Source organism: Elaeis guineensis, chromosome 2 (genome assembly GCF_000442705.2).
Source record: "Elaeis guineensis isolate ETL-2024a chromosome 2, EG11, whole genome shotgun sequence".
Classification (NCBI taxonomy): domain Eukaryota; kingdom Viridiplantae; phylum Streptophyta; class Magnoliopsida; order Arecales; family Arecaceae; genus Elaeis; species Elaeis guineensis.
In genome coordinates, this window is record NC_025994.2 from 2794171 (window position 1) to 2818960 (window position 24790).

A 24790-nucleotide genomic window follows, 5' to 3' on the forward strand; every position below is an offset into this window, starting at 1 on the left:
TCAAATCTCTACCAAATTCATTTGGAAGTGTTGAGGTGCTCTTTATAAACTGCCAATACTTCAAGACATGAGAGAATTCCAAGTCATATTCTTTTTTAATTCTATGTGTCATAGCTTGTACATAGTTAAACATGTAAAAAGAGAACAAGTGTAAAAAAAAGCCCGTTCCTAGCTAATTTTAAGAAACACTCAAACTTCAAACTATCCTAGTTACTGCCATAGTACAACCACTATCATATTAGGCTCCTTTATAAATACATCATGTATACTAACCATGCCAAAATCCCAATAAATACATCAAGAATAAAAAGATAACAAAGTGTCTATGCACAAAGTTAAGCTAAAATTCTACCGAAGTATTTTGAATCCGAAGCCTATCAATGCAAAATCAATGGTGGTCCATTGAAACTGAAAAACTTTGTGGAGCATAAATTTACAACATTTGAAATGTCAAGAATAAATATATATGTTTAGATATCTCATGCATTGATTGGTCACAAAGTAGACAATTTTGGTGCAAGATACAGTATTTTGATTTGATGAATGGATTGGTGCAGGATCACAAATCTGTCACTCAATTTGAACATCAATATAGACATGATACAAATAAATGGCCATGATCCTTTCAAATTCCCTCATAAGAAAGGCTTTTATTATTAAGTAGGTGAGAGATTTCCCATGCACTTGAATCTAGTGTTAATTATCCCTTTTCGATTAGGGAACCTCCAATTAAGAGATTTATCATAAGTGCTAGCAAATATTAAAAATAATAAGCATGTGTAAAATGAAAGCTTTATTATATGATTTTGGTTATCGCACTTTTAGTGGTTCCTAGAGGGTGAGCCATGGTGTAATGTAAAGCTTATTCTATTGTAACCTAGGTGTCACATGTTCAAAACACAAGAATAGCCTCGCTGCACATGGGGGTAAGGCTGCGTACATCTAACCATCCTCAGAACTTAGTGGTGGAAGCTCCCTGCACTAGATTTTGATGGTTTCCAGCCCTTAGATTTAACATACACTAAGTTGTTATCATAGGATTTGATAGACATTTTATAGGCTTATGAGATCTTAATATATCTCAATCATTATTTGACATATATAAAAGCATTACTGTTGGATTTAACCACCTCTCAAATAGTCATAAGATTATATTTAATGATGATTTTTGATGGATGACAACCACAGGATTTATTGTAACTTTTGTTATTAGTGGCAGCTACTTGATTATTGCTAATCTGGCTGTTCATGTTTCCATTAGCTTTAAGAGCCATCTGATTAGGTATTCATAGTTCAACCTCTGTCCAATTAATTTGAACCTTGCATTGCATAATGGATAACTTATAAGCCATTAGATCTGCTACAAGTTTTAATAGCAAATCTAGACCATCTATTAAGAAATGAATACCTTACCATTGATTTGTTACAGGATTTTACATCAAATAATTAGTTAATAAATCTAGATCATCTATCAAGAGGTGGACAACTAATTAATTGCAGAAACTGCTACAGAGTTTTATTAGAGCATCTAGGTAACAAATTTGCCCCGATCACTTAGTAGCATCCAAAGTCACTGAACTTCAGGTCTTATGGGTTTCAAGATACTAAATCATGATTAACAATCTGTATCATGGTTTGCAGGATTGGTCTAATATTTGTACCGGTACCATGCCGGTATAGTATCTGCACAAGTACATTTGACCTTGTGGTACCGACACTTAATACCCATTCATATGGAGAATCGATGTGGTATGGCATATGGTGGTAAAGGGTGGTATGGTCCGGTATAGTGAACCATTGTGGATTTTTTACTTATCTTGCTCATTATACATTTTGAAACCTAGTCTTATGCTCAATTGCTGCACAGGTAAATTAACCTAAAAACTTTTTTTTTTATTTTGGGACATTAAATTATAACATCATCAACATTTTCAAATATTTATTTTACCATCAAATTTGCACTAATATTTTTCAAGCTTCACTAAATGATTTCAAACTTGCTTCACTTGCCAGATTCTAGCTCAATTACATATACATGCATAGCATGTGCATGCATGTAGATATACAGATGTATCTACGCACATGTGCTAGTGTGCATATGCACACATATATAACACAAGCATGCACACACACACATCCAGATGTTTATACACATGCATAGAAAGACAGATTCATGCACGCATCTAAATAAGAGATTAGGTTGCTTGGCTGAAATCAGCCCAACAACTGGACAAATATACCAACCATCTATGAGCTTTCATAAAGAATGGGTGTGTAATGGTCAATCCTGTGGCCTGAAATTCTTGGAATAACTCTTCTGCCACCTTGGTCAGTGTATCATTTGTAGGTTTTCGAAGCCCAGTTCTGGTTATTACACTAGCTGCATACTCTGCTGTTGAGTGCAAAACCCAAGTTCACTGAATATGAAGGAAATAAGTAAATACTTGACAAAAACAAATCTGTAGCAACATATATGTACGTATATATAGAAGCACAAGATGGTGAGGAATAGGTTACCTATCAGGGGATAAACAAGAACGGCCAGGCTTACTACTGTCACAGAAAGCCCAGGTTAAAAGCTCAGAGTTCTTGAAGGAAAAGCCTTTCACAGGTATCTAAAACATTAAAAGCAAAATGAGACATGGTCTTCTGAAGGACTATACACAGAAGTCAGAATTTCAACTTTTAAAAGATAAAAGATTAACATGAAGAATCAAGTAACCTCAGACAGTAATAAGGTGGAGAGCTGTAATACCAAAATTAAGTAAGCATAAAATCGTACTCAGGATTGGCTTCGATACCTTTTTTTATTCTATTTTGAGTTGTTAATGCGTGTCAATTTGATGGCCAAGATATCCTTTTATTACTAGTTACGAGTCATGTGAACCAAGGTACCAGTGAGAGATACAAGTTTTGAGGATAAGTAACCCAAAAACCAAGGCATGCTATATAGCAGGGCCAAGATTGAACTTGGACACAAATGGAAGAATGAATTCCTGAGAAATACTGCTTTCACTATCTATATTGGGATCTCTTGATTAAGTCTGCCATGTAAAGAATCTTCTCATCTGTGTCACTCTCCCAAATACTCCTAGGCACCTCAGTCTCTATCAGGTTGTTGAGCAAGAAATCATACCAGAGTCACCAAGAGAAGGGCATGAGTTATTAAAAATATGAAAAATCCATTTGACTTTTCTTGAAAAGAGAACCAGTCAATAAGAAAATAGGTTTTTGACTTCATAAAAACATTGTCATTCACCAACAACTATTAGCAATTAGCACAATTGGTTGGCACCTCACCCCTAACGGCTTGCGCTTCTACGGTTCAAATCCTTATATGAAAAAAAAAAAAAAAAGCCTTACAAAAAGAAAATTCAGTCTCTCGATGGAAAAATGGCCAAAAGATTTACTCTAATTGTGCTTGATGTTTTTCATACAGTTGGGCATAACATAAAACTATTTTGAGGAGAAAACAAATAATAGTTAGCAAGTGCTTCCTTTCCAATACAAGTAAGAAGCAACTACGAACTGTGGTACAATTTTTCCCCTCAAATCTGTAGGACCAATTTACTATATTGTACATGTTACATCTTGCAACCAAGGAATTGTGGACATGTTCACCCTGGCAGTGAATTAATGAAGAAAGGATTTTGCATGCATGACTTGGGCAGGTAATCCACCAAGATATCGAAACTATCAGAAGAAAATCCCAAATTATCCATGAAGGCAAGATCAAGAGAGAGAGAGGGGAAAAAAAAGACAATGGATTTGATGGTTCACTGTGCCATTACCTAGAGTATTCTTAATAGAATTATTTTTTCTGTTGTGCATATGCGTGCAATTGTGCATGCATGTGTGTGTAAGTAGGGAATGAGAGTTGAGACTTGTATAGATTCTTGTGGATTTGTATTCATACAAAGACAGCATAGGTCCATTGGATTTGCTGTTTGTGATTTCCTAGGCCTCATAGGATCAGGATATAGGAAGCCTTACCCAATAATACATCACAGGTAGGTTATTGAACAGGGTGTTTTTATGGGAGGTCCGTCAAGTGGTTTTCCTTTTAATTTCTCTCTTTTTCTTTCTTTTTTTTTTCCTTTTTCTTTTGACAAAAGAGAGTTGGCAGGCTCCACCAGCTTCATTAAGAAGATGAGATAAATACAAAAAAGCAAGCAAGAGGTTTATGCTAGAAGAGTGTTGAAATTTGACATCATGACATGTAGTCTAAAAATAATAGTCTCCTCTCTCTTCAAATGGCACCCAAAATGGAAAAAGAGTTATCTAATCACTCCATGCATGAAACGACCTTTTGATTGATACCCAAAATTGATCCCATCTAAATAGATGGATGGACGGACCTAATCAACATGGCCAACCCAACACATCCCGTGTTCCGTTTGTGGCCTGGTGGCTTTTTAAAATAGATCCAAGCATCACTCAATGCAATTAGGTTCTGATGACTTCTCAATTACAAGGGCAACTTCTGTAGAATTATGATGCCAAACAATGTAAGAGAGGGGGGGGGAGTGGGGGCGCTAAAAACACCTAGTTTGCTAGGTGCTACAGTGTTTCTTTCATTATTTTGGGGGGCCATGGCCTCCTGCCCCTATAGATCTGCCATTACTCAATAAGACAAACTCATAAAAGAAAAGATTGGAAAGTGGTAACACTTCTGAATGTGGCCTAAAAGTGTTCCAACCAAAAAAAGATTCACAATAAATGTTAGGTTCAAAAGAATGTTTGAAGGGATGCAAGGCAAGATAGTAGTACACTAGTAGGAAATACTCTTCATGATATGGTCCCAAACAAAGCTCTTCAAAACTAGCAGCAATTTGGGATCAAGCAATTTTGGGGGAGCAGGAAAACTAGCATCACAAGCAGTGGAGACTTAGTTTGGGTTTGTCCATGGCAAGATTTGTCATCTCGATACCAGACCCCGTATCGATACTATTCTATTACAGTGTTGGTATGCAGTTCGGTATGGTATGAGAAATCATACTAAGTGTTGGTATGGTATGGGACTATGTACCGGTATGAGATCAGTATGATACGGTATGCCCCATATCGGGAGGTACAGGGCTGTATGGACACTTCTTCTATAGTGGTAGGAGGAAAATTGAGGAAACGAGAGACCCCAAGCTCATCTTTTCTTGACAAGCTGTTGACAGTGATTGTGTAGTTGCAGGGTCTTTGCTGGCAATAAAACATACAAAATCAAAGGAATGATCAGCTTAACCATAGCCAGAGTTAATTGCCAATTTTGTATTTGTCAAAATTAAGGGTTAAGATTTAATATTCATAATAACCTCCAAATATTTCTATAGGACCCAAATCAAATCCATGATAGTTCTATTTCTCATAGGAAAAATATATCTTGAAAAGCATTTAGCACTTTGTAACATGAGATGCAAATATCTGGAATTACAATCATGCTCCCTTCATGACCAACTCTTAGTTGCCAGAATAGGAGCGGTGAAGTGTGAGAAAGCAGGTATTCTTAAAACAGTTGAAGGGAGTGCTGAGGAAGGGGTGCATGTTCACGTTGCTGGGCATTATCCAAAAGAAAAAGAAAAAAAGAAGAAGAAATGCTGGCCTAGGTAGAAATCTTTTGCAGCTAGTGACCAAGCTATAACATTTTATAGAACTTTCAATCCAAACTCACCCTCCAGTTCAATATATGTCAATATTTTCAATTCTATATGTAACTCAAACATACTCAAGTTGCATCAACAACTCCAGTGAACATAAGATATTACCTAGACCATATCTTGATTAAAAACATGAACAGAATAATATTATAACAAAATAAGCACTTGCAATATAGATGATAAGAGATAGAAAAAAGAAAACAAGAGAGGAAAATGGGGAAGTGCAACTCAGTCTTACTAAATTAAAGCACCAGCTCTTAGCATTTATTAACTGGTCATAATTTGCTAGAAATAATTAAAATCCAATATAGTAGCTCTGCATACAAGACAGAGACCACCAAAATGAAGAACAGGTCCAAGACAAAATAGGCAATGATGTAGACCATCAATAAGCATGACTATTCAATAATATGCAGGTGCTGACCAATTTTCTTTCTACTTACTGATTTATGGTTGAATCAATTACAATAACATGCAATCAAAGTTGTTCAAAAATACTTTGCATGGACAAGGATTTATGAGCAAAGAAAAGAATTCTAGCAGAACAGCAGAGAGATCAAAAATCTCAATGACATATCTGTCTACACATGACATGTGATGTCTTTCACCAATATAAGATGTTAGCTTGACCTCCTTCCCGATAGGCTTGATATGAAAATACTCCGACAATATAGAATGTTAATGCACTACCTAAATGATATCAACAGAACCAACAAATGATGAACGTTACCACTGCGAAGCTCTCTGAAAGTAGTAGAGCAGTGACACCATAACAATGTACTATAAAGCCCACTGTGTAATAACCCTGATCTTTTTTGTGCAGTGGACCGGTTTGGCCTGTCATTAGGTTGGATTGGCCCGATTCCACTAGAAAAGATCCTTTTGGGGCAAGTGAAAATAGAAAGACTCCCAATGAAAATCTATCTCCTTCTCTCCCAATTCCGATAGAAGATGGAGTCCTAGGGCTTACCAAACTCCAGTGAAAAGCCCTAAGATTTAGCCTATTTAAGACCCTCAAATCTTCCCCCTATGCATCCTCTCAAACTCCTATCAATTGCCGGTGGTTTGTGCAGATTTTTCCTCTGTTTTCAGTGAGATTTTTTCTCCTCATGCCAGCTCCCATACCTTGCCGGAGTTGACGTGAAGGCTTGAGCTCCCTCTTCTTTATCTCTTCTAGTTCCCAATGCTTCCATTGATGGGATGATCAGAGCGGAGTTTGTCGGATTCAATTGAACAAATCTTCCTTGTTCTTTTGCTATGTTTTCTTGTTCTTTTGTTTTTGGTTTTTCCCTTGTTCCTGACCACCACCATTGCTGCCGCCGTCGTTGGTTGTCACCGGAGCCTTTGTATGGTGAGTTATGTGAGATCTTAGAGCTTAGCTGCCGGTTTGAGGCTTAATCCAAGCATAGTCATCATAATCCCTTACTTTTTATTTTTGTTCTTCTTTCTTTCCTTCTAACCAGCCACCACCACCATCACCACCGTCACTTGCTGCCGTCGCCGCTGTCATGACAAACATCATCACAAGTTGCAGCCCCGATCTTCTTACTGCCATCTCGAGGAAGAGAGGAAGAAGGGGACATCCCCTGTTTTGAGAAAGAAAAAAAAAAGACCTCTCTCTCTCCCCCCCTTCTCCTTTCTTTCTCTTCTTTCTTTCTTCCTCTCTCTACCTTCTTTACATGTTGTAGATCTAGAAGATGGATCTGGACCCTTGTTTTATGAATCCTAAGTGACCTGAGTAGAGGGTTCTAGACCAATATTGATTTTCATCATGATTTTCATAGAATACCTATCCTTGGCAAAGCTTATTTTGAACATATTGGATTCTTGTTTCTTAATCTACTGGTCGAGTCAAAATGGTCGAATCTTCTCGGACTGCCTGACATTGTTGTTCCAAGCCATCAAGCCCTTTCTCTCTCCTAAATATTTCTACCATGATCCAGTCATTGTATGATTTTTTTTTTTCTAGTATTGGATTTGGCTACGTATGGGTATAGGCAACTGGATGAGAGGATGTTGAGCAAGAAGATTTATGCTTCGATTTATGAGTAAGATAATTTCTTAAATCTTTAATTATTTAATTAGTCATATATTAAGCAAGATCGAGAAATTTTGGAATTTCGATAATTCGGATATTTAAGCTTGAAAATAAAATTTAATAATAATTTATTATTTATTGTATTGATGGTTGATTGAGGATTGGACATGCTAAGCGTGGATGGATAGACACCATATTTGGAATTGACTTGCGATAGAGATAAGAATCCCTGTACATGATCACCATTATATATGTTGTTTTTACCGTTGAATTTGTATCGTTGAATTTATATTGTTGGATTTGGATGGATGGATTTGTTATGCTTGAAATATAAATGTTTCATGAATAATTTTTAGCATGAGTATATTATGTGTTGGTTAGATATATGTGCACCAGTAATTGACAGTATGACTCTATGGATCTGATATACTTATTTTAATCATATCTCAAACTGAAATTGATGTGACAAATTCAACATGAAACAAAAAGATATGATTTGGACTAGCCTCGTCGTGGAATAGTCCGTCAAGAACTTATGCCTAGGACAGCCTTCACGGGCTTATACTTAGATCAGCCGGCCAGAAGCTCATGCCTGGGACAGCCCGCCAGGAGCTTATGCGTAGGACCAGCGTTTGCCATACCGTGCCGAACCAGCCGGTACACTCCATATCGTACCGAACCGACGGAGAACCGACACGATTCGACCGATAAATTCGATACACCGACAGTACAGAAGAAAACAAGAGAGAAAGTGAGAAAGAGAGAGAGAGAGGAGAGGGAGGGAGGTGGGAGCCGTCGGAGGCCGGCGGTGGCCGGCTGCGGCCGTCGGAGGGCTTCCGAGCCTCGTATCGTCCGATAGGGCTTTCAAGAGAGTGAGAAAGAGAGAGAGAGCGCTCGGGGGGGAGAGACCTACCGGACGGACGGCGCCTCCGTCACGAGGCCCCCGGTGGCCGGCGAGCCGACGCTGACGGCCTTAGGGCGGTGGCGCGGGCGGAGCCCCTCCACGGCTCTGCCCCTTTCTTCTTTTTCGAAACAAACGGTCTGTTTCAATTTTTTTTTTTGATTTTAAACTCATGAAGTCGGCAACTGCGTTGCCCACTTAATGGATTTTTTTTAAAAAAAATAAAAATCATGAAGCCAGCAAACTATTTGCCGGCTTCACTTAAAACTATCTTTTCTAAAAAATCGAAAACAGGGGCGACGCCCCTATTTCACGTCCGCGGTGCCGCGCGCGCAAACTACGCCCTCCAGCGGCCACGGTTGCCAACCGAAGGCCATCCAACAGCCCCGTCGGCTCCTTCCCCTCCCTCTTTTTCTTTCTTCCTCCCTCTCTATCTCTCTTTCTCTATTTTTCTTCTTCCGGTTCGGGTCACCTTCGTCGGTTCGGTACGGTAGCCAATCGAAACGGCGGCGGTATCAGTTCAGCATACCTTGCCTGGGACAGCTCTCATGGGCTTTCATACGTGGGACAGCCTCTAGGAGCTTATGCCTGGGATAGCCCGTCAGGAGCTTATGCCTGGGACAGCCCGCCAGAAGCTCATGCCTGGGACAGCCCCCATGGACTTAGGCGTGGGATTTTGGGTTAGACAAGAATTGAGACATGATCTTGATTAGTCCAAAGTCGGAAAGAAAAGATTAAGAAAACTAGATATGTGATAAGAAAAATAGATGATAAGACATGAAATTCATGCTGAATAAAAGGCTTTCACTAGTTGATATATGATAACACATCCCTTTTGATAGAACAAATGATTGACATGTATTTGATATATATTTTGTGGATATTTGTAATATTCTGGATATTGAATATGAGATTCCATGCTATATTGCTTATTAGTATTTTCAGATTATATTATTATATTGGTATGATATGTGGGATTCTTACTGGACTATAAAACTCACACCCTCCATTTCTCTTTTCTTCTCAGAATTGCAGAATGCTCATGATTTGCTATGGTATAGATTTGCGAGTAAGCGGATGCATAGACATAGTGGCAGTGATACTGATCAGAGGATTGAAGGAATTCAATTTGTAATAATGCAAGTTTTACTAATTATTGAAATTAGGCATTATGGATGTTGAGGTTGTATTGAATTATTTTGGGCCTTGTATATTCTTTAGGGCATCCTAAGGAGTGTACGGCCATCACGTGTCCGATCCGAATGTTGGGTTCGGAACATGACAGAATGGTATCAGAGCTTAGATTTAAAATCACTAGGGACTGTGACATAAGCGATATCAAACTTTGAGATTATGATCAATAGAGTATGATAGATAATATCAGAGTTTAAAGTTATGATCATTAAGGATGTGATAGAATGATATTAGAGTTTAGGTTATGATCACTAGAGAATATGACTTAAGTGGTATTTGAGCTTAAGGTTATAATTATTCAGGATTGTAACTTTAGTAATATTTGAACTTAGGTTATGATCTTGAGGAATATGATAGACATAAAATAAAGGATTCAATATTTGGATTTCGAATCAATAGATACTATAATGAAATTTATACATAAGTGACATATGATGTCTATAATAGAATTGACGAGTTATATCTTAGATTATAATTAGTAGGGTTGACCTGAGTATGAGAAGTGTTGACCCTGAAATGAAGTGGGAGGTATTGATATGTTATGTTGGATATACTTGATAATTTTGAAATGGTAAACTTATATAGGTGAAGATCATGATAATTTTTTTTGATTTCGATGATAATTGTCTGAGCATTATAAATTTTAGACTTATCAAAAGAAAGTTAATCAGGGTATGATCTAAGAAGGAATTGTATCATATGAGAGAGAAATTTTTTTCGAGCATTGAACCTATAAGAGGATCATATATGAAACTCGAATTTAGATGAAAAATATACTTGGATTTTATTATGAGAATATGAGATACACATCTTGGTAAAATCTTTGGTTATTCAAAATATCATATTTGGATCGGATTTCTTGATTTTTCGAATTGCATTAAATTTCAAGTCAAAAGTTTACTTTTCTAAGCGGATCTAAGTTATTTTGATATTCTTGTTAAATTGAATAAGAAAATTGATTTTGTTAGAGTATGATATATACTATGATGAAATCTTTAATAATTCGTATTATCATTTTTGGATTAGATTCCTTAATTTTTTTGTGATTGTTGAAGATAGTGGAGTATATTAATTATTCAAGTCAAAGTTCAAATTTCTGAGCTGATCTAAGATATCTTTTATTGTTAAATTTTGAATGACTTATATAAGTCTTAACATATAAGGGACAAGCTTTTGCATGGATTTATTGATTGATCCTAAGAGTTATGATGAAAGAAGCTCTACAAGAAATAACCAAGTTGATTCTACTTATGAAGATGTTGACTTGAGTTCTTCTAGTTTGTTCAAGTTGGAGTTAATTCTTTTACAAAAAAAGATTGATTTGGAAATTATCTAAATGATTGTAAGGTAAATCCAAGGTTAACTCTAATTAATTCTAGACATGTTGGATTCTTGAGTGATCAAGCTTATGCAATGATTTCAAATATAGAAAGTGGATCAAGATTTAATTTTGATGTGCTATGACCAAGGGGCAGTAAAGATAAAGAAACTTAAAGTTTTGCTCTAAGATCTATATAAAAATTTGAAGGTTGGATGTATCTTTGATTGATCTAACATACAAAGATATTTTTATCTTTAATAAACTTATATAATTTGATAAATTAATATCAGAGTGCACAGCAAAAGCGTGCTGGTTTAAATTGATTAAAAATATTAATCTTTAAATCAAAAGATATTATGATGGAATACATTAGTTGCAAATAAAGAAGGATTTTATTGATAATGAAAGGATGCTACTAATTTTTGACCTAATCTGATCATAGCTGTGTAATTTTTGCTAGTAGGTTATTTCATTATAGATAATGCCAAGAAATCCTAGATATCTCAAATTATTGTTAATAGCTTAATGGTTCTTTTGTTAGTTCAAACCTAGAATGTCTTACAATAGATCTCATTTTTTTTGAAATTTAACATTATTACTCAAACTGACATAGAAGGTTGAGGTTTTCTTAAGATAAAATCCACTTATTAAATTTGTTGGAAGGTCAAAAAAGAAAGAAATCAATGATTGTGAAGAGTGCCGATGTTCGGCCTTTCTTTATTTTCTATCATAGGCAGTCTAAGACAATTATGAATTTTGAGTGGAATGTATTAATAAATAACTGCGGTATTTTAATATTAGGTCAAAATGTTATTTTTGTTAGGAAAAAAAAAAAAAACCAACACGAAGAAATAAATTTGAGATTTCAAATAATTTGTTACATCAAGATCATGAGAAATAAATAATATGTAAGACATTATTGAAAGATTGAGAATGACATGAAGAATGTATACCAAAGAATGCCGTATCGGCCGAACCACCCAGTACGGAGCGTACCGAACCGGACCGATGGCCAACCGATCCGGTTCGGCCATTTTTTCAAAAAATAGATCCGAACCGCACGTTCGGGGCCATATCGCCCGAAACCAGGCATATGGCTCAGTATGGTTGGATCGCGTGGAACCAAATCGTACCGACAAAAATCACATGGGGTGGGGGTGTGGGGGGTGTATGGAGTCTGGGCTATCATTTAATGACAGCCTAGGTGCTTTGTCTGAGAGACCCAGAGCTCTCTCAGAGAACTTCGAGCTCTCAGGCGTTTGACGACATGCGAAAAAAATTAAAAAAAAATAAAAAGGACCCACATACTTTTCCCAGTAAGGATTCAAAGCAGCAGAAGATTGACACTATGGTGAAAAAGGATAAGAAGAAGGATATGTGGCAAGCTATTGGATCATGATTTTATTTCAGCCATATTCCAGCAAATACAGCAGGCAATCTTTACTATCGATTTGTCATTTCAGCCATAGATGCTGTCATCAAGGTGTAGATCCGTCAGATCTAAAACATCTATGGTCAGCTTCTTGACAGTAACAAGGAGGATCTAAAAAGATGGATTGCTTCTTACAAGAATAAATGGCCGACATACGGACTGACAGTGATATGTGATGGTTGGACCGGTCCTACTAGACGGAGCATAATTAATTTTTTGACATACTGTGATGGAAAAATATTTTTACACAAATCAATTGATGCTTCAGATAAGATGCATGATGCCGCATATATCCTTGGTCCGATGGAGGAGATGATTGATTCAGTGGATGAGCAGTATGTTGTGCAAATCATCACAGATAGTGGGCCACAATATAAGACTCCGGAGAGTTGCTGATGGAGCAGCGACCGCAGATATACTGGACCCTATGTGCTGCACATTGCATTGATCTTCTATTGATGAAATTGAAAAGATTCGTAGGGTGCAACAGTAGTGGAGATTGTCCAGACTATTACTAGATTCATCTACAATCACACATGAATCCTTTCATTGATGCGGACGTATACTGGAGGAGAGATCTTAAGACCAGATATCACACGATTTGCTACCAACTACATAGCATTTGATAGTCTTCTTCAGAAGAAATAGCCTTACGTCAGATGTTTGTCAGTGTCGAGTGGCAGGAGAGCAGATATGCGAGGGTCGACTGATGGAAGTCATGTGGAGAATTGGTGACGAGTCAGTCATTCTGACAGCAGACTGAAAGATAGTGAAGGCTATTAAGCCATTATATGAGTGCTTCGCATCGTGGATAGTGAAAGATACCCTCAGATGGCTTCTTATATTACATGATGGAGAGGACAAAGAAACAGATCAGTAAGAATGATCCGAAGCATGCTCAAGAATTCATTAACATCATTGACCGCGTTGGGACTATCAGATGGGTAGAGATTTGCATCTAGCCGATAAGCACGAATTCAATAATATTTTAAAATATTTTTTTCTTATACTTCTAAAAGTATACTTAATCAATTATGAATTTATCTAAGCTTATTATTTGAATCCGAGATTCTAGTATACCATTTTTGGATAGATATAGATAACGAGCTTCTTGCTGCTCTTCATAATGTGATATATATAAGATGTGCCCAATCCAGAAATCGCATCCTTGTGTTTGCAAAAGTATGCTATTTAAAACAGATGTGATTATTCAATTGAATTCATCTATACTCAATGATATATTTATAAATTTAATAAATATATTTTTTTACAGATGAAAAGTTTAGAGAGAGATCAGACAGCTTTGGAGTCCATTAGCTGTCATAAGCAAAAAATAGATGAATCCAGTAAATTACATATCAATAATGAGCAGCATAGATTGACATCAAATGTCTAATAATATCATAAAATTTGATATATAATTTTACTTTTGCAGCTAAATGATGGATTCATTTTGGAATGTCCGCAGAACATTTGAGAGGTGCGGCTATCCGCATTCTTTCCCAAACGATCTCTGCTAGTGGTTGTGAGCGCAATTGGTCAACTTTCACCCTTATCCACAGTAAACAGAGAAATCGTCTGACACAAAAGCACTCAATGATCTTGTATATGTTTACTATAATCTAAGGTTGAGACTGACATGCATTCAAAAGGAAGTACAATTGAAGTACACTGATCCGACACTAGATGATTATGCTGATGAGGACGAATTCGATCGTCGGATGGCTTGTAGATCAGCAGCAGGAGCCAGAGCTTAATGAGCCGGTGTCTCCTCCACGACTAGCCAGTGTGATAGCTAGGGAGACCAGGGTGGATCCAGGGCAATGGGCAGAAAAAATATTTCACATAAGGTTCCAGCTGATCAGCCATAGCCTGAGGGGACATAGGGACTCATTCATCACATGACTCGATGTCCGATACATCTTCGCAGAGATTTGAGCGACAAATATTTAGACGAGGTCGGCAGTCAGCAATAAGACATCCATCTTCCCAATCACAGGAAACTCAGTCATAAAGGGACAGAAGGGGAAAGAAAAACAGTTGCACGTGCACCTCTCGAAAGTATAGGAGCTATCTGACTCAGATTCGAAGATCAGGGAGAGTGATGATAATACTAGTAGTAGTCATGGATCTAATGATTAGGAAGGAACTGAAGAACAGGAGATCACTGTTTATGAGACATAGCCGCAGGTGATATTCGATTCATCGATGAGTCCCAATTTACACATGCCACACAAGATAGGACCATGATGGATGAGCCGGTAAGATCATGGGAGCGATTTCATATAGACGATGGACTCCTAGAGGTCGTCCAGTACACGATGTAGCTGCAGCCGATCTTGCATGTGGAGTAGGATCCATGGATGTATCTAGATCATCCTCACATTATGGATCCTATTATCCGCAGCCATCTTATGATCCATATAGATATAGTGCATCTGAGGCATTGTCTTCTAGTGGTTACTACCCTATACAGCTTGGAGCATCTTACGGATCAAATTTTGCTACCGACATATTTGGATGGGCTCCTCCACAGCCATATCATCATCTCGAGGATACTTCTCAGAGTCAGAATTTGAGTAAAAGATCTGAGATGTCTTACAATCCAGAGAAATGCCTTATGAGATGAATATTCAAAGCACAGTGCATCTTGATTAGAGAGATGGACTGACGTTCCTCCAGACTATGTCAATGATCCAGAGATCTACGAACGTCACAGACACTCGACGAGATATTAAATGTACAGCAGATCTTGAGGTTAGTATATCATTTTTTGTGCTTTATACTTTAAAAGTTTAGATACATTTTGATGCACATTTATATTTTTTTTTTATTTTAAGATGACAGAGTTGTAATATAATATAAATAAATATATATTTAAAATTTTGGATTAAGAGTCCCTGTACCGCTACCGAACTCAAAAATTGAACTCAAATATATCAATAATATGCAATATAATGTAATTTTAAGGTTATAATTATGAATTAATAACTTGGAGACCAAAAAAATGAAACAAAACAAAAATTGTACTGGAACTGAACCGATACATCGGAGTGTACCATGTATCACTACGGTACGATACCAATACCATATCGTACCGGCCCGATGCTGGTATGCGCACCGATACCTATACAGCGGACCTTGATGTATACTTTTGAAGTATGTACCTCTAACAATACAACTTAATTTCGAAGACAAAATTATTTTAAAGGGGGAGAATGTGATAACCCTGATTTTTTTTATGTAGTGGGCCGGTTTGGCCTGTCATTAGGTTGGATTGGCCCGATTCCACTAGAAAAGATCCTTTTGGGGCAAGTGAGGAAAGAAAGACTCCCAATGAAAATCTATCTCCTCTCCAAATTTCGATAGAAGATGGAGTCCTAGGGCTTACCAAACTCCAGCGAAAAGCCCTAAGATTTAGCCTATTTAAGACCCTCAAATCTTCCCCCTATGCATCCTCTCAAACTCCTATCAATTGCCGGTGGTTTGTGCAGATTTTTCCTCTGTTTTCATTGAGATTTTTTCTCCTCATGCCAACTCCCATACCTTGCCGGAGTTGACGTGAAGGCTTGAGCTCCCTCTTCTTTATCTCTTCTAGTTCCCAATGCTTCCATTGATGGGATGATTAGAGCTGGAGTTTGTCGGATTCAATTGAACAAATCTTCCTTGTTCTTTTGCTATGTTTTCTTGTTCTTTTGTTTTTGGTTTTTCCCTTGTTCCTGACCACCACCACTCTGCCGCCGTCGTTGGCTGTCACCGGAGCCTTTGTATGGTGAGTAATGTGAGATCTTAGAGCATAGCTGCCAGTTTGAGGCTTAATCCAAGCATAGTCATCATAATCCCTTACTTTTTATTTTTGTTCTTCTTTCTTTCCTTCTAACCAGCAACCATCACCACCGTCACTTGCTGCCGTCCCCGCTGTCATGACAAACACCATCACAAGTTGCAGCCCGATCTTCTTACTGCCATCTCGAGGAAGAGAGGAAGAACGGGACATCCCCCGTTTTGAGAAAGGAAAAAAAAAAGACCTCTCTCTCTCTCTCCCCTTCTCCTTTCTTTCTCTTCTTTCTTTCTTCCTCTCTCTACCTTCTTTATGCGTTGCATATCTAGACGATGGATCTGGACCTTGCTTGTTTTATGAATCCTAAGTGACCTCAATAGAGGGTTCTAGACCAATATTGATTTTCATCATGATTTTCATAGAATACCTATCCTTGGCAAAGCTTATTTTGAACATATTGGATTCTTGTTTCTTAATCTACTGGTCGAGTCATTATGGTCGAATCTTCTCGGACTGCCCGACATTGTTGTTCCAAGCCATCAAGCCCTTTCTCTCTCCTAAATATTTCTACCATGATCCAGTCATTTGATGATTTTTTTTCTAGTATTGGATTTGGCTACGTAAGGGTATAGTCAACTAGATGAGAGGATGTTGAGCAAGAAGATTTATGCTTCGATTTCTGAGTAAGATAATTTCTTAAATCTTTAATTGTTTAATTAGTCATATATTAAGCAAGGTTGAGAAATTTTGAAATTTCAATAATTCGGATATTCGAGCTTGAAAATAAAATTTTAATAATAATTTATTATTTATTGCATTGATGGTTGATTGAGGATTGGACATGCTAAGCATGGATGGATAGACACCATATTTGGAATTGACTTGCGATAGAGGTAAGAATCCCTGTATATGATCACCACTATATATGTTGTTTTTACCGTTGGATTTGTATCGTTGAATTTATATTGTTGGATTTGGATGGATGGATTTGTTATGCTCAAAATACAACTGTTTCACGAATAATATTTAGCATGAGTATATTATGTGTTGGTTAGATATATGTGCACCAGTAATTGACAGTATGACTCTATGGATCTGATATACTTATTTTAATCACGTCTCAAACTGAAATTGATGTGACAAATTCAACATAAAACAAAAAAATATGGTTTGGACTAGCCTCATCGTAGAATAGCCCGTCAGGAGCTTATGCCTGAGACAGCCTTCACGGACTTATACTTAGATCAGCCGGTCAGGAGCTCATGTCTGGGACAGCCCGTTAAGAGCTTATGCTTGGGACAGCTCTTATGGGCTTTCATACGTAGGACAACCTCTATGAGCTTATGTCTGGGATAGCCCATCAGGAGCTTATGCCTAGGACAGCCCGCCAGAAGCTCGTGCCTAGGACAGCCCCCACGGGCTTAGGCGTGGGATTTTGGGTCAGACCAAGAATTGAGGCATAATCTTGATTAGTCCAAAGTCAGAAAGAAAAGATTAAGAAAACTAGATATGTGATAAGTAAAATAGATGACAAGATATGAAATTCATGCTAAATAAAAGGCTTTCACTAGTTGATATATGATAACACATCTCTTTTGACAGGACAAATGATTGATATGTATTTGACATATATTTTGTGGATATTTGTAATATTCTGGATATTGAATATGAGATTCCATGCTATATTGCTTATCAGTATTTTCAGATTATATTATTATACTGGTGTGATATGTGAAATTCTTACTGGACTGTAAAGCTCACACCCTTCCATTTCTCTTTTCTTCTCAAAATTGCAGAATGCTCATGATTTGCTATGGTATAGATTTGCGAGTAAACGGATGCATAGACAGAGTGGCATTGATACCTTATCAAAGGATTGCAGGAATTCAATTTGTAATAATGCAAGTTTTACTAATTATTGAAATTAGGCATTATGGATGTTGAAGTTGTAATGAATTATTTTGGGCCTTGCATATTCTTTAGGGCATCCTAAGGAGTGCGGCCATCACGTGTCCGATCCGGGTGTTGGGTTCGGGACGTGACACTATGAATCAAGCATCCAAGGAGTTGAAACTTATGCTCAAAGCACTCTTCCAAGAGGACATCAAAGAAGCACATTTTATTATGACCGTCAAGCCTTGTCTCTCTAACTTGTACTGCGATCATTCTATGAAGGATTACACCCAATGTCACTGCAAGCTTTTCCAAATCCAGAAATTTCTTCCATATTCTGTTCATTAGTCCCAAAACAATGGAAACGACCACCTATTACAAGTTTACAACCCTTCAGCAATGTCGGATACCTTACATTTTTCAGCTTCAACAAACCTGAACCCATGGCTCTTAATCGTGCTTCCATTATTTGAAACTAAATAAAGCCATTAGCATTCATGTAGTTTTACTACATAGCCTTTGGGACCATCAAAAATCACAATTTTGGTTCAATTTATCTAAAATGATGCTTCCTAAAGTTTCGAACTACTAAGAAAAAAAAGATATAATTTAGTTTGACAATTGAAAATTTGTTAAATATTCATAAGTCTTCAAGCTAGAGAAAAAAGTTACTTGTACGGTTGTACCCATCTTGGAATATATCACCCATATTAATGTCATGCCAATGTAGTTTTTGTGAGAGAATTTCTCAACTGATCTTCATTCTTCGTGATCACAAATGAAGTCCTTAGCTTCTTACTCTCGAATGTATATGCAACAAATGAAGCCAACATCTATTAGTTCCACTTGCTCTTGAGACATTGAATTAGTTGCAATGATAATAGTTGCTTAACTATATAAAAACTCCATGATCAAGATTTGTTGTAGTGGTACCTTATTGTTACTGTACAAATGCCTAGTTTAATACAGTATAGTCTTATACCAACATGGGGTCGGAGACCCTTTTCTCATGCCTAGCCATGGAATCACCCGAAACCAAGTGATACATGTGGATACCACACAAAACCAGACAAAACTGGTCAGTTCCACTTGACATAAGCATGTTCTGTTATTGTTCCATACCAAACTGGGTGTATGGTATGGTACGCCAGAATAGGACGGTATGCGTCGATACGAGGAACCATGTCTATAATTGACTTGGAACCATAAATCACACAATTACTATATGGATTATCAACCACTATTTGTTTCTATAAGCGAATCATTTCTATGTAATTTTCATTTGCATTTTACTCAGCTAGCATGTTCTATTTTTCATTGAAAGTGGGAGATTCCTTCCTACATATTAATCATATCATTATTAGATCCAACGGAAACCTCATCTAATCAAAATTGAAATAACAATCACAAATAACTAGGGCTGAAAATAGATAGAATACGAATCAGATACCAGTATATCCATATATTCATATTTGTTTTACCTGACAAATACAAATACGGATATGGACATTAATTGGATGCAAAAATTCATGTCCATATTTGTTTTAAACCGATACAAATACAAATTGGATACTGAAAATATGGATACAAACACAGATATAAGTTGAATAATCAAACTTTATGACTACTGAATCAAGTTAATACCATGTTAATATAGTTATATATTTTTCTTAAAAATTAATGAACATTATATAAAATTAAATAGGATTACAAGTAGAATCAGATATTCGGATACCAATCAAATAGTTGTCCAGCCATATCTGGATATGGATACAGATACGGATATTTGTCGGATCCTCAAATTTGTGCATATTCAAATAGATTCAGATATAAAAATGGATCCAGACGAATAATATCCCATCCACTTTCACCCCTAGAAATAACATGTGGGTTGTGTTTATATTTTGTAACCTTTATTGGGAGCATAAGATACCTAAATTCCCTCGTACTCTTAGACAATGAGAAGTTCTATATTCAATTACTAGAAGCAGGTGAAAGTGTAGGAGCAGATTCAGGGATGGGTGCCAGATAGTAGATCTTTTAAATTTTTCTCTTTGGATAAGGAAGCAGTTGAAGGGATGTGCTTTCAGGAGATTCAGTGCAGCACCATAACTGGAATGTTCCTGTTACTAAGGTTCTATAAGAACATATAGATTAACTTGCCACACAAATTGCAAAGGTGATGTTAGGAAAACAAAAATATTGAGTTAAAGCCTCTGTCCTAGCTTGATTTAGCACCTAAGATCCTGGATTCAATGCCCCTCAATAGTCTGGTTACACGGCATAGAAGACTGAGAAATGAAGACATACAAAAAGAATTACCATTAAGACAGAACCTGATCAACAAAAACATACCTAATAGTTTATAGTGGTCTATCATACCACTCTATACCACCCGGTATGGGGTGTACCATACCGTACCAGTATGGTATCTCATACCATACCGACACTTGGTATGCTACCTTGTACTATATTGAATCGCGTACCAACACTATAATAGGATGGTTCCAGTACAGGGTCCGGTACCGCGATGGCAAACCTTGATTTATAAATATATAACAAAATAATTGACATCCAAACACAAGATGCATTCCAATTAATATCATGTAAACAAAATGTTTAAATAATAGCATAATAACAAAAACATTGAAACAAATCAAAAAATTAAGTAGCCCCATTAAAGTTGATTGTTGATGCCCAACACAGGTCTTGTAATTTTTTAAGTTTCTGAATGAACTTGTCCAGTTCAAATGACAGTTATTTTTAGAAAGACCAGTTTAAGATGCTTCAAATTTAAAGAACATGATAATGATTTTACCAAATATACCAGGAAAGAAAAAGAACTTACTGACAAAAGTGGTTCTCGGAATGCCAACATAAGAACAAAACAAGAACGAACAGGAATATCTTGTGACATCACTGCCAATTCTGGAGATGATGACACATCTGAAATGATCATCAGTGGAGGTGCATCAGAGTATTAAATATGGATTTTTATCAAAAAGTCATATCATATTGCATCACATAGAACAAAATGCTAGATCAAGGAATAAAGTCAAGGTCTTCATTTAGTAAGTGGACAAAGGGTTAAGGGATGGAGTCCATTTCCCTTTCCTTTTCTTCTTCTTCCTTTTGTTTGGATTAAATATGGTTACCTATGTCACATGTTGTAAAGAACCAATTAAATGAATTAATAACATCCATAATGAAGGACTTGGTGCACTCCTACACAAACATAATACAAAATAACAGACCTAGGTCTATTCAGCAAAGATGATTCTTACGGATCCTACTTTGACATTGATTCCTCCAAAATGCTGAATTCAAAAATAGAAATTGGATTTTATTTCTTGAGACCACTTAAACTATCCAGGTTTTCTTTCCCATCCTCTTTTGACACCTCTCAAATTGAGTCATGGCCCCTAGTGGATGAAGCCACCTATGGCATATATTGTGCGTTTCAAATGATTCGCACAGTTTTGTTGGTCCTTCTCTTCATCATCATGCAGCCCTATTCATTCTATTTAATTGTCAAATATTTCTCAATGTTCAATTATGCCCATGTCTTATACTGCCATCAAACATTATAAGCATATGGTATAGCTGGTTTTCTGTTTTATTTGTGAAACTATGCTCAAGTTTTAATAGCAACTGACCATAAAATGAACTCTTCATATTAAAGAATATACATAAGATGGAATAGCTTGTGTACTTACTACTTAGTAACATGTCCTTGTGTTAAGAGATTGCACTTATCTCCAAAAGCAATCAAATGTAAATCCCAATGCTCGGTTTAGTTAATCTCTGACTCAGTATTAGAATCTATTCTTCTATGACTCAAATCCTTATATTCTGCATTATTCAATTATTCAAACATCAAATCTCATTGTACTTGTCCAAGTCTCCCACATTTAATGGACCCAACGAAAAAGAAGTCAAAGTATCCAATGGTCACATATTTCCTTTGGAACCATCTTATGAGATGCCATCCTACTATAAATGACAAATATCAGTCAGATGTTTTCCTAGTTCAGGTCGAAAATTGATTGAAGGTTGGTCTTATAGTAACAGAAAGTGATAGATTATCCTAACAGAAGGGTAATTTGAACTTTAAAGATGTATAGTATGAGGATTATAGAAAGCCAACAAACCAAGAGGTGGAGGTCTTCCAGTTACCCCAGTAAATCTTGGTGAAGTTACATTTTTGTCTGAGGCCACTACACCATCAAACCGGCCTAGATTTTCCCCATCTAAACCAGTCAACGACCATATACTTCTATCCTGAAGCCAATTGATTTTGCCAACAGTGATGCCAAACTTGGCCTCCACTCCTGAAAAGAAAAACACAACCAGAAATAGACATTACATGGAATCTATTCTCAGAGACCAGAAAATATTGTCATTAAGCTCCAAAGCTGACCAGGTTCGTGACATAGTGCTTTGCATATTGAGTTCATGCCTGGAACACCCACATATTTCTTAGTTAGCCCTTCCTGAAAGATTAAAATACATAAATGGTGATACATTGTGTATATGCAACACTAGCAAATGAATGTAGGAACATTGTGTAAATACAACACTAGGAGATGAATGTATGTACAGGTAAGTTCATCTGTCTAAAAGAACTTGCCAGATTGCTCCATGAATTGATACAAAATATTGTAGTGCTCTTTTATAAAGAATTTAATTATAAGCATGCATTGACGCATTCAACAGAAGAAGAAAAAAATAATGTAATGAACAGCTGCATGCTGTCTAAGCCTCCTTTACGGTAGCAATTGCCAAGAATTTGTTCACTTTTTCAGTTGAATTTATAAGTCATCCCATCTTTATGTCCTGCATTTCTGAAAGAAGAGACAGAAGCAGATGACACAGACATTATTTTTCACTAGGGTATCACCACCACCTTCTCTCTATTTACCAATAATGGGTATACAGGTGCATCAGTATGCTATACAAACACCAACACAGATGAGCTGCACCATGAATTGATTAATAGAAACATTTCTACAATCAACTACAACCTTGGTCCTGAACAAAAGGCAATTGCTTTATAGTCCTTTCAGGGCAGTTCATATGGCCCATAGATTGGACAACTAACAGAAAAAAGCACATCTATATCAATATAAAACTAATCCAGTAGCTGTCGTCCACTTTGATAATTCATAACTCCTCGTTTAACTCTCGCTCTCCAAAGCTTCACACCCTCTTTGGAAACTACCCATGCCTCTGTTTTCTATTTATTTGTTTAACACAAGGCTATTCATCAACTGGGTTGTGAAAATGTAGGAAACCCAAGTTGGCACATCTATGCATATTGGGCTGTCAGGCCAGGCTGTACAAGCCACATGAGAAGTTAGACACAAATGCTGATAAGTGCCCAAATTACTGGTTATCCTGAAGTTCTAACAGTTCAGCTTTTCAGCTTTACATTCCAATAATATTTGGTGCAGGCTAGGCATGCCAATTTTCTTGAAAATGACAACCTTAGAGAATTATCCTGCTTGCTTTTTTTGAGCAAATTACGACCAGCTTATGTTCTCATTTCAGAAGAATTGATGATGATCCCATCACTTGCTATTTTTAATGATAATGTAGCAGAAGAGACAACTACATAGGCATAATCTGATTGGCCAAGAAGGAAGAGTTGATCTACAGGATAGAAAGAAAGTCTGTAATCTAGTTTCCTTTGTGTATTTCTATGTGTTGGAATTTGTTAAACTACCTTGAAGAACGAAAACTTCTACCTTTAAATGGATTTATCTATAAAACCAAACTGGAATCAAAGGTTAGGGTGGAGAAAGGCTAGGTTTGCTGATATTAGATTTACCCAAAATGAAGGCACCGATCACCAAGAGGTTTCCATCAGGCATCTATGAACAACTCTTTGATTATAGTTGTGGCAGCAGTGGCTCATTATCTCACACAGGTTCACCAAATGTGCAAGAAATTTTTAATTCTCAATAGAGATTTGAAACAACCTTTAAATTCTGTTTAGATAGAAAAGATCCATACTGTATGAAAGTTAAGAAAGTGAATACATTTAAAGCAATCCCCTCATCAATGGTGTATCAAGTTTAATAACATCATCACTTCTTATGGTTTAAAAGATAAAATTGTTGAACGTTGCTATGTTCCTTACAATTAGTGAACATAGATTTCTCCCATGATATGGACAATATCCTACTTGCTAGCAACGATTTGAGTTTACTGAGGTAAACTAAGCAGTTATCTCATGTCAGTGGCAGAGATAGGCCTCAGGAAAAAGAATGCATCATCTCAAAGGGCCTAATGTTAGCAAAATTTTAGAGAGATTCATCATGGAGGATTGCAAACAAAGTCTTGAACCCATCATCAAAAGAAACAAGCTAAGCATGACATAATCTCCAAAAGATAAAGTTGAAAGGAGAAGCAAGTACACATACCCCTATTGCATCCGGATGGTTGGGAGTAAAATGAATGCCCAAATTTGGACTGAACCAGAAAATGCATTTGTTATTGGAGTTTTAGAAAGATTTCATAGTAGCATGGCGTGGATGTCTAAACAACTGCAACAAACATGCTTGATACCTCCAACTTCAA

The 24790-nt window shown here is 36.8% G+C and overlaps 1 protein-coding gene across 1 annotated transcript in view; it reads right to left on the minus strand.

The window, feature by feature from the left end:
• The window catches only part of LOC105033480 (uncharacterized), a 50835-nt gene that overhangs the window by 23640 nt on the left and 2405 nt on the right, over positions 1-24790 (minus strand). The window contains 5 exon segments of the mRNA XM_073251428.1: positions 2245-2417; positions 2496-2615; positions 21057-21154; positions 22360-22539; positions 22629-22701. Of these exon segments, the coding sequence (XP_073107529.1) occupies positions 2245-2417; positions 2496-2615; positions 21057-21154; positions 22360-22539; positions 22629-22701 (644 nt within the window).